This window comes from Salmo salar, chromosome ssa17 (assembly GCF_905237065.1).
Source record: "Salmo salar chromosome ssa17, Ssal_v3.1, whole genome shotgun sequence".
Classification (NCBI taxonomy): Eukaryota; Metazoa; Chordata; class Actinopteri; order Salmoniformes; family Salmonidae; genus Salmo; species Salmo salar.
Window position 1 is genome coordinate 34,197,717 of NC_059458.1, and position 12,823 is coordinate 34,210,539.

At 44.4% G+C, this 12,823-nt stretch overlaps 1 protein-coding gene across 1 annotated transcript in view; it reads right to left on the reverse strand.

The window, feature by feature from the left end:
• LOC106593318 (propionyl-CoA carboxylase alpha chain, mitochondrial) overlaps positions 1-12,823 on the reverse strand; it is a 58,677-nt gene that overhangs the window by 29,775 nt on the left and 16,079 nt on the right. Inside the window, exon 7 of the mRNA XM_045699540.1 lies at positions 1,104-1,235. Coding sequence (XP_045555496.1) covers positions 1,104-1,235 — 132 coding nt within the window. The remainder of the gene's footprint in view (positions 1-1,103; positions 1,236-12,823) is intronic.

Consider the following 12,823-nt stretch of genomic DNA (forward strand, 5'->3'; position numbering starts at 1 on the left):
CCTGCCTGCGTTCGCCTGCCTGTCTCCCTGCCTGCCTGTCTCCCTGCCTGCCTGTCTCCCTGCCTGCCTGCCTGTCTCCCTGCCTGCCTGCCTGCCTGTCTCCCTGCCTGCCTGTCTGTCTGTCTGCCTGCCTGCCTGCCTGTCTCTCTGCCTGCCTGCCTGCCTGCCTGCCTGTCTGTCTGTCTGTCTGTCTGTCTGTCTGTCTGTCTGTCTGTCTGTCTGTCTGTCTGTCTGTCTGTCTGTCTGTCTGTCTGTCTGTCTGTCTGCCTGCCTGCCTGCCTGCCTGCCTGCGGGTCTGTCTCTCTGCCTGCCTGTCTGTCTCCCTGCCGGTCTGTCTGTCTACCCCATCAATCATGCCCAGGGGCAGCATAGGTAGAAGAGATCACCCCATCAGAGGTGTTGTTGCCCCCCTGGCCTGTGACAGCTACGTGACAACAACCATCTTTATCTATTTATCTACTAGCCATCAGCAGGCGAAGTGTTAAACATGGCCCACACAGCTCTATTAGGACCATCACTGTATACAGAGGAGAGGGGAAGAGCAGGAGAGGAGAGACAGGGGAGAAAGAAGGGAAGATTGAGTGAGTGAGAGAGACAGACAGAGAGAGAGACAGAGAAAGGCAAGAGGCTGAGGAGAGAGAGGGGGAGAAGAGAGAGATGGGAGAGGAGAGAAGAAGAGCAGGAGGAGAGAAGAGGGGGGGAGAAAGAGGGGGGAGAGGAGAGTGGAAGAGCAGGAGGAGAGGGGGGAAAGGAGAGAAAGAAGGGAAGATTGAGAAAGAGATAGACAGAGAAAGGCAAAAGGCTGAGGAGAGAGGGGGTAGAGGAGAGAGAGATGGGGAGAAGAGAGATGGAGATAGAGTGAGGGAAAGAGAGGGGGTGAGGAGAGAGAGAGATGAGAAGAGAGATGGAGATAGAGTGAAGGAAGGAGAGAGGGGGTAGAGGAGATGGAGGAAAACAAATGCCTGTGTGTAGAATGAGGGATAATGAAGAAGACTAGATCTGAGTGGTATTGTTAAATGCAGATGAAGTTTGATTTGTTGCCAGGATGATCATATGCTTGCAGAAAGTTGTTGCCAGGACAACCATGTTGACGTATAGCTCACCTCGACGACCCCGTCAAACCCGGGGATGACGTTGACATTGGCTGCCTTGGCAAGGAGCTTGCTCTCGATCTTGTCGCCCATGGCATGGATGGCGTGGGTGTCCGGTCCTATGAACACCACATCTTCTGCAGCCTGCAGGAGACCAACAACATCACCACCACATCAGAGAACAACCTACACTGGAACCATTCAGACAGACAATCACACCTGCTACCTATACCAACCTACATAATGAACAGACCTGGGTCAGTATAGAGCTGCTACCTATACCAACCTACATAATGAACAGACCTGGGTCAGTATAGAACTGCTACCTATACCAACCTACATAATGAACAGACCTGGGTCAGTATAGAGCTGCTACCTATACCAACCTACATAATGAACAGACCTGGGTCAGTATAGAGCTGCTACCTATACCAACCTACATAATGAACAGACCTGGGTCAGTATAGAGCTGCTACCTATACCAACCTACATAATGAACAGACCTGGGTCAGTATAGAGCTGCTACCTATACCAACCTACATAATGAACAGACCTGGGTCAGTATAGAGCTGCTACCTATACCAACCTACATAATGAACAGACCTGGGTCAGTATAGAGCTGCTACCTATACCAACCTACATAATGAACAGACCTGGGTCAGTATAGAGCTGCTACCTATACCAACCTACATAATGAACAGACCTGGGTCAGTATAGAACTGCTACCTATACCAACCTACATAATGAACAGACCTGGGTCAGTATAGAGCTGCTACCTATACCAACCTACATAATGAACAGACCTGGGTCAGTATAGAGCTGCTACCTATACCAACCTACATAATGAACAGACCTGGGTCAGTATAGAGCTGCTACCTATACCAACCTACATAATGAACAGACCTGGGTCAGTATAGAGCTGCTACCTATACCAACCTACATAATGAACAGACCTGGGTCAGTATAGAGCTGCTACCTATACCAACCTACATAATGAACAGACCTGGGTCAGTATAGAGCTGCTACCTATACCAACCTACATAATGAACAGACCTGGGTCAGTATAGAGCTGCTACCTATACCAACCTACATAATGAACAGACCTGGGTCAGTATAGAGCTGCTACCTATACCAACCTACATAATGAACAGACCTGGGTCAGTATAGAGCTGCTACCTATACCAACCTACATAATGAACAGACCTGGGTCAGTATAGAGCTGCTACCTCTACCAACCTACATAATGAACAGACCTGGGTCAGTATAGAGCTGCTACCTATACCAACCTACATAATGAACAGACCTGGGTCAGTATAGAGCTGCTACCTATACCAACCTACATAATGAACAGACCTGGGTCAGTATAGAGCTGCTACCTATACCAACCTACATAATGAACAGACCTGGGTCAGTATAGAACTGCTACCTATACCAACCTACATAATGAACAGACCTGGGTCAGTATAGAGCTGCTACCTATACCAACCTACATAATGAACAGACCTGGGTCAGTATAGAGCTGCTACCTATACCAACCTACATAATGAACAGACCTGGGTCAGTATAGAGCTGCTACCTATACCAACCTACATAATGAACAGACCTGGGTCAGTATAGAGCTGCTACCTATACCAACCTACATAATGAACAGACCTGGGTCAGTATAGAGCTGCTACCTATACCAACCTACATAATGAACAGACCTGGGTCAGTATAGAGCTGCTACCTATACCAACCTACATAATGAACAGACCTGGGTCAGTATAGAGCTGCTACCTATACCAACCTACATAATGAACAGACCTGGGTCAGTATAGAGCTGCTACCTATACCAACCTACATAATGAACAGACCTGGGTCAGTATAGAGCTGCTACCTATACCAACCTACATAATGAACAGACCTGGGTCAGTATAGAGCTGCTACCTATACCAACCTACATAATGAACAGACCTGGGTCAGTATAGAGCTGCTACCTATACCAACCTACATAATGAACAGACCTGGGTCAGTATAGAGCTGCTACCTATACCAACCTACATAATGAACAGACCTGGGTCAGTATAGAGCTGCTACCTATACCAACCTACATAATGAACAGACCTGGGTCAGTATAGAGCTGCTACCTATACCAACCTACATAATGAACAGACCTGGGTCAGTATAGAGCTGCTACCTATACCAACCTACATAATGAACAGACCTGGGTCAGTATAGAGCTGCTACCTATACCAACCTACATAATGAACAGACCTGGGTCAGTATAGAGCTGCTACCTATACCAACCTACATAATGAACAGACCTGGGTCAGTATAGAGCTGCTACCTATACCAACCTACATAATGAACAGACCTGGGTCAGTATAGAGCTGCTACCTATACCAACCTACATAATGAACAGACCTGGGTCAGTATAGAGCTGCTACCTATACCAACCTACATAATGAACAGACCTGGGTCAGTATAGAGCTGCTACCTATACCAACCTACATAATGAACAGACCTGGGTCAGTATAGAACTGCTACCTATACCAACCTACATAATGAACAGACCTGGGTCAGTATAGAGCTGCTACCTATACCAACCTACATAATGAACAGACCTGGGTCAGTATAGAGCTGCTACCTATACCAACCTACATAATGAACAGACCTGGGTCAGTATAGAAATGCTACCTATACCAACCTACATAATGAACAGACCTGGGTCAGTATAGAGCTGCTACCTATACCAACCTACATAATGAACAGACCTGGGTCAGTATAGAGCTGCTACCTATACCAACCTACATAATGAACAGACCTGGGTCAGTATAGAACTGCTACCTATACCAACCTACATAATGAACAGACCTGGGTCAGTATAGAGCTGCTACCTATACCAACCTACATAATGAACAGACCTGGGTCAGTATAGAGCTGCTACCTATACCAACCTACATAATGAACAGACCTGGGTCAGTATAGAACTGCTACCTATACCAACCTACATAATGAACAGACCTGGGTCAGTATAGAGCTGCTACCTATACCAACCTACATAATGAACAGACCTGGGTCAGTATAGAGCTGCTACCTATACCAACCTACATAATGAACAGACCTGGGTCAGTATAGAACTGCTACCTATACCAACCTACATAATGAACAGACCTGGGTCAGTATAGAGCTGCTACCTATACCAACCTACATAATGAACAGACCTGGGTCAGTATAGAACTGCTACCTATACCAACCTACATAATGAACAGACCTGGGTCAGTATAGAACTGCTACCTATACCAACCTACATAATGAACAGGCCTGGGTCAGTATAGAGCTGCTACCTATACCAACCTACATAATGAACAGACCTGGGTCAGTATAGAGCTGCTACCTATACCAACCTACATAATGAACAGACCTGGGTCAGTATAGAGCTGCTACCTATACCAACCTACATAATGAACAGACCTGGGTCAGTATAGAGCTGCTACCTATACCAACCTACATAATGAACAGACCTGGGTCAGTATAGAGCTGCTACCTATACCAACCTACATAATGAACAGACCTGGGTCAGTATAGAGCTGCTACCTATACCAACCTACATAATGAACAGACCTGGGTCAGTATAGAGCTGGTACCTATACCAACCTACATAATGAACAGACCTGGGTCAGTATAGAGCTGCTACCTATACCAACCTACATAATGAACAGACCTGGGTCAGTATAGAGCTGCTACCTATACCAACCTACATAATGAACAGACCTGGGTCAGTATAGAGCTGCTACCTATACCAACCTACATAATGAACAGACCTGGGTCAGTATAGAGCTGCTACCTATACCAACCTACATAATGAACAGACCTGGGTCAGTATAGAACTGCTACCTATACCAACCTACATAATGAACAGACCTGGGTCAGTATAGAGCTGCTACCTATACCAACCTACATAATGAACAGACCTGAGTCAGTATAGAGCTGGTACCTATACCGACCTACATAATGAACAGACCTGGGTCAGTATAGAGCTGCTACCTATACCGACCTACATAATGAACAGACCTGGGTCAGTATAGAGCTGCTACCTATACCGACCTACATAATGAACAGACCTGGGTCAGTATAGAGCTGCTACCTATACCAACCTACATAATGAACAGACCTGGGTCAGTATAGAGCTGCTACCTATACCAACCTACATAATGAACAGACCTGGGTCAGTATAGAGCTGCTACCTATACCAACCTACATAATGAACAGACCTGGGTCAGTATAGAGCTGCTACCTATACCAACCTACATAATGAACAGACCTGGGTCAGTATAGAGCTGCTACCTATACCAACCTACATAATGAACAGACCTGGGTCAGTATAGAGCTGCTACCTATACCAACCTACATAATGAACAGACCTGGGTCAGTATAGAGCTGCTACCTATACCAACCTACATAATGAACAGACCTGGGTCAGTATAGAGCTGCTACCTATACCAACCTACATAATGAACAGACCTGGGTCAGTATAGAGCTGCTACCTATACCAACCTACAAAATGAACAGACTTGGGTCAGTATAGAGCTGCTACCTATACCAACCTACATAATGAACAGACCTGGGTCAGTATAGAGCTGGTACCTATACCAACCTACATAATGAACAGACCTGGGTCAGTATAGAGCTGCTACCTATACCAACCTACATAATGAACAGACCTGGGTCAGTATAGAGCTGCTACCTATACCAACCTACATAATGAACAGACCTGGGTCAGTATAGAGCTGCTACCTATACCAACCTACATAATGAACAGACCTGGGTCAGTATAGAGCTGCTACCTATACCAACCTACATAATGAACAGACCTGAGTCAGTATAGAGCTGCTACCTATACCAACCTACATAATGAACAGACCTGGGTCAGTATAGAGCTGCTACCTATACCAACCTACATAATGAACAGACCTGAGTCAGTATAGAGCTGCTACCTATACCAACCTACATAATGAACAGACCTGGGTCAGTATAGAGCTGCTACCTATACCAACCTACATAATGAACAGACCTGGGTCAGTATAGAGCTGCTACCTATACCAACCTACATAATGAACAGACCTGGGTCAGTATAGAGCTGCTACCTATACCAACCTACATAATGAACAGACCTGGGTCAGTATAGAGCTGCTAACTATACCAACCTACATAATGAACAGACCTGGGTCAGTATAGAGCTGCTACCTATACCAACCTACATAATGAACAGACCTGGGTCAGTATAGAGCCGCTACCTATACCAACCTACATAATGAACAGACCTGGGTCAGTATAGAGCTGCTACCTATACCAACCTACATAATGAACAGACCTGGGTCAGTATAGAACCGCTACCTATACCAACCTACATAATGAACAGACCTGGGTCAGTATAGAGCTGCTACCTATACCAACCTACATAATGAACAGACCTGGGTCAGTATAGAGCTGCTACCTATACCAACCTACATAATGAACAGACCTGGGTCAGTATAGAGCTGCTACCTATACCAACCTACATAATGAACAGACCTGGGTCAGTATAGAGCTGCTACCTATACCAACCTACATAATGAACAGACCTGGGTCAGTATAGAACTGCTACCTATACCAACCTACATAATGAACAGACCTGGGTCAGTATAGAACTGCTACCTATACCAACCTACATAATGAACAGGCCTGGGTCAGTATAGAGCTGCTAGCTATACCGACCTACATAATGAACAGACCTGGGTCAGTATAGAGCTGCTACCTATACCGACCTACATAATGAACAGACCTGGGTCAGTATAGAGCTGCTACCTATACCAACCTACATAATGAACAGACCTGGGTCAGTATAGAGCTGCTACCTATACCAACCTACATAATGAACAGACCTGGGTCAGTATAGAACTGCTACCTATACCAACCTACATAATGAACAGACCTGGGTCAGTATAGAGCTGCAACCTATACCAACCTACATAATGAACAGACCTGGGTCAGTATAGAGCTGGTACCTATACCAACCTACATAATGAACAGACCTGGGTCAGTATAGAACTGCTACCTATACCAACCTACATAATGAACAGACCTGGGTCAGTATAGAGCTGCTACCTATACCAACCTACATAATGAACAGACCTGGGTCAGTATAGAACTGCTACCTATACCAACCTACATAATGAACAGACCTGGGTCAGTATAGAACTGCTACCTATACCAACCTACATAATGAACAGACCTGGGTCAGTATAGAGCTGCTACCTACACCAACCTACAAAATGAACAGACTTAGGTCAGTATAGAACTGCTACCTATACCAACCTACATAATGAACAGACCTGAGTCAGTATAGAGCTGGTACCTATACCAACCTACATAATGAACAGACCTGGGTCAGTATAGAGCTGCTACCTATACCAACCTACATAATGAACAGACCTGGGTCAGTATAGAGCTGCTACCTATACCAACCTACATAATGAACAGACCTGGGTCAGTATAGAGCTGCTACCTATACCAACCTACATAATGAACAGACCTGGGTCAGTATAGAGCTGCTACCTATACCAACCTACATAATGAACAGACCTGAGTCAGTATAGAGCTGCTACCTATACCAACCTACATAATGAACAGACCTGGGTCAGTATAGAGCTGCTACCTATACCAACCTACATAATGAACAGACCTGAGTCAGTATAGAGCTGCTACCTATACCAACCTACATAATGAACAGACCTGGGTCAGTATAGAGCTGCTACCTATACCAACCTACATAATGAACAGACCTGGGTCAGTATAGAGCTGCTACCTATACCAACCTACATAATGAACAGACCTGGGTCAGTATAGAGCTGCTACCTATACCAACCTACATAATGAACAGACCTGGGTCAGTATAGAGCTGCTAACTATACCAACCTACATAATGAACAGACCTGAGTCAGTATAGAGCTGCTACCTATACCAACCTACATAATGAACAGACCTGGGTCAGTATAGAACTGCTACCTATACCAACCTACATAATGAACAGACCTGGGTCAGTATAGAGCCGCTACCTATACCAACCTACATAATGAACAGACCTGGGTCAGTATAGAACTGCTACCTATACCAACCTACATAATGAACAGACCTGGGTCAGTATAGAACTGCTACCTATACCAACCTACATAATGAACAGACCTGGGTCAGTATAGAGCTGCTACCTATACCAACCTACATAATGAACAGACCTGGGTCAGTATAGAGCTGCTACCTATACCAACCTACATAATGAACAGACCTGGGTCAGTATAGAGCTGCTACCTATACCAACCTACATAATGAACAGACCTGGGTCAGTATAGAACTGCTACCTATACCAACCTACATAATGAACAGACCTGGGTCAGTATAGAGCTGCTACCTATACCAACCTACATAATGAACAGACCTGGGTCAGTATAGAGCTGCTACCTATACCAACCTACATAATGAACAGACCTGGGTCAGTATAGAGCTGCTACCTATACCAACCTACATAATGAACAGACCTGAGTCAGTATAGAGCTGCTACCTATACCAACCTACATAATGAACAGACCTGGGTCAGTATAGAACTGCTACCTATACCAACCTACATAATGAACAGACCTGAGTCAGTATAGAGCTGCTACCTATACCAACCTACATAATGAACAGACCTGGGTCAGTATAGAACTGCTACCTATACCAACCTACATAATGAACAGACCTGGGTCGGTATAGAACTGCTACCTATACCAACCTACATAATGAACAGACCTGGGTCAGTATAGAGCTGCTACCTATACCAACCTACATAATGAACAGACCTGGGTCAGTATAGAGCTGCTACCTATACCAACCTACATAATGAACAGACCTGGGTCAGTATAGAGCTGCTACCTATACCAACCTACATAATAAACAGACCTGGGTCAGTATAGAGCTGCTACCTATACCAACCTACATAATGAACAGACCTGGGTCAGTATAGAGCTGCTACCTATACCAACCTACATAATGAACAGACCTGGGTCAGTATAGAGCTGCTACCTATACCAACCTACATAATGAACAGACCTGGGTCAGTATAGAACTGCTACCTATACCAACCTACATAATGAACAGACCTGGGTCAGTATAGAGCTGGTACCTATACCAACCTACATAATGAACAGACCTGGGTCAGTATAGAGCTGCTACCTATACCAACCTACATAATGAACAGACCTGGGTCAGTATAGAGCTGCTACCTATACCAACCTACATAATGAACAGACCTGGGTCAGTATAGAGCTGCTACCTATACCAACCTACATAATGAACAGACCTGGGTCAGTATAGAACTGCTGGAATTTGCGCTTTTTGAACTATAGTGGTTGCATTGGTTCCATTGTACCAGGCATAGCTCAAGAATTGAAACGTGATCGACTTATTTCACCAATTTCAGTATATTCACAAATTTACATTTACATTTGAGTCATTTAGCAGACACTCTTATCCAGAGCGACAGTTAGTGTATTCCCCTTAATATAGCTAGGTGGGACAACCACATCTCAGTCTTAGTAAGTACATTTTTCTTCAGTAAAGCAGCTATCAGCAAAGTCAAAGCTAGTAAGAACAAAAATAAGTCAATTGTGAAATACGTAAATGATACAGGACGAACATACCCGACTCCCATCACAGCCATTTATTTTCAGTCAAAGCAGTGCTGTCTTGGGAACTCAACACAAACCCCTTCAGGCTGTAATAGATGAGGCCTAGTCTTCTGTCACATCTACCCCTTCTACATTACCCACTACCCCTGGAAACATGACAGTACTTAGGGCATATAAACAGGGAAAGAAAGAGGGACGGGAAGAGGGGCGCTTGTTCTCTCTCTCTCTCCCGTTGTCTTTGTGTTGTATAGAGCCCGTTGGATATTGCTTCCTGCCTGACACACAGTGGCAGAGCCTCAGGGCCCATCGTCAGGCCTACAGCAGGGCAGTAAGGCTATAGCCCAAATGGCAACCTATTCCCAATGAAGTGCATCACCTTTGACTTGGCTCTGGTCTAAAGTAGTGCACTATATAGGGAATTGGGTTCCATTTGGGTCGTAGCCTAAGGGCCTGTTATTAGTATGGAGATTCACCCTCAATGACTCCCAATTCAGCACCCTTAAAGTGAATAGGCCCTGGTTCCCATAGCATGACACACAGGACAAAGGCAGAGAAGGAGAAGAGGGGGACTCGACCCAGAGATAATTCTGCTGTTTGTAAATAATAAGCTTAGCTGAGAAGGACAAAGAGAAGAGTGGTGAAGAGAGAAAACAGAAGAACAAAACCCCTACTTTAGTGAAATGATTTAAGTTTTACACAAAAGGTACCTTCATTCTCATTTCATCAGTAGGCTTCCTTGTTAGACTTTGACTTGGTTGTAGAGATCACTGTTTGAACAATATTTACAACTCCTCCATCCTGGTTCCAGATCACTGTTTGAACAATATATACAGCGCCTTCGGAAAGTATTCATAACCCTCTGCATTTTGTTGAGTTACAGCCTGAATTCAAAATGGATTAACACATCTACACACAATATCCTGTAATGACAAAGTGAAAACATGTTTTCAAATGTTTTGCTAATTTATTGAAATACAAAACACACAAGTCAATAAGTCAATTTATTGAAAGACTCACACCCCTGAGTCAATACTTTGTAGAAGCACCTTTGGCAGTGATTACAGCTGTGAGTTTTTCTGGGTAAGTCTATAAGACCTCTAAATTCTTCAAGCTCTGCCAAGTTGGTTGTTGATCATTGCTAGGCAGCCATTTTCAAGTCTTGCCATAGATTTTCAAGCTGACTGAAGGGGTGTGAGTCAGGAACAGTCAATGTCTTCTTGGTAAGCAACTCCAGTGTAGATTTGGCCTTGTGTTCTAGTTTATTGTCCTGCTGAAAGGTGAATTCGTCTCCCAGTGTCTGGTGGAAAGCAGACTGAACCAGGTTTTCCTCTAGTACTGTGACTGTGCTTAGCTGTATTCCGTTTATTTTTATCACCCAAAAAAACCTCTATAGTCCTTGCCGATGACAAGCTTACCCATAAAATGATGCAGCATCCACCATGCTTGAAAGTATGAAGAGTGGCACTCAGTAATGTATTGGATTTGTCCCAAACATATCAATTTGTATTCATTTTTTGCTGTTTTACCTTAGTGCCTTATTGCAAACAGTTTCAGAATATGTATTTTGTACAGGTTCCCTTCTTTTTACTCTGTCATTTAGGTTAATATTGTCGAGTATACAATGTTGATCCATCCTCAGTTCTATCACAACCATTAAACTCTAACTGTTTTAAAGTCACCATTGGCCTCATAGTGAAATCCCTGAGCAGTTTCCTTCCTCTCCGGCAACTGAGTTAGGAGGGATGCCTGAATCTTTGTAGTGACACCATCTAAAGTGTAACTAACAACTTCACCATGCTGAAAGGAATATTTAATGTCTTATTTTGTTTTTACCCATCTACCAATAGGTGCCCTTCTTTGTGAGGCATTGGAAAACCTCCCTGGTCTTTGTGGTTAAATCTGTGTTTGAAATTCTTTGCTCGACTGAAGGGACCTTACAGATAATTGTATGAGTTGGGTACAGAGATGAGGTACACACTATTATTGCACACAGAGTCCATGCAACTTATTATGGGACTGGTTAAGCACATTGTTACTCCAGTACATATTTAGGCTTGCCATAACAAAGGGGTTGATTACTTATTGAGTCAAGACATTTCAGCTTTTAATAATTTCTGAAGGCACTAAGTATTCACACCTGAGTCAATATTTTGTAGAAGCACCTTTGGTGGGGATGTCTGGATCAGCTTTGAGTCGTCTTGGGGATGTCTGGATCAGCTTTGCACATCTGGATTTGGGGATTTTCTACCATTTTTCCTTGCAGATTTTCTCAAGCTTTGTTAAGTTAGATGGGGAGCGCCGGGGAACAGCAATCTTCAAGTCTTTCCACAGATTTTCAATGGGATTTAAGTCTGGGCTTCTGCTGGGCCGCTCAAGGACTTTAACATTCTTGTTCTGAAGTCATTTCAGTGTTGCTTTGGCTGTATGCTTGGGGTCATTGTCCTGTTGGAACATAAATCTTCACCCCAGTCTAAGGTTGTTTGCACTCTGAAGCAGGTTCTCGTCAAGGATTGGCCTGTATTTGGCTCCATTCATTGTTCGCTCTATCCTTACCAGTCTGACAGTCCCTGCCACTGAAAAGCATCCCCATAGTATGATGCTGCCACCACCATGCTTCACGGTAGGGATGGTGTTAGACGGGTGATGAGCTGTGCCTGGTTCTCTAGACATAGCGCTTTGCATTCAGGCCCAAGAGTTCAATTTCAGTCTGATCAGACCACGGAACCGTTTGCCTCATGCTGTCTTTCACAGGCCTTTTTGCAAACTCCAGGTGTGCTGTCATGTGCCTTTTTCTCAGTAGTGGCTTCGGTCTGACCACTCTCCCATAAAGCCCAGATTGGTGAAGTTCTGTAAAGACGATTGTCCTTCTGGCAGGTTCTCCCATCTCAGCCAAGGAACTCTGTAGTTCTGTCAGAGTGGTCATTGGGTTCTTGGTTACCTCCCAGACTAAGGTCTTTCTTGCCCGGTTGCTCAGTTTGCTGAGACGGCCAGCTCTAGGCAGAGTCTGGGTAGTTCCATCATTTTTCAATTTCCCAATGATGGAGACCACGG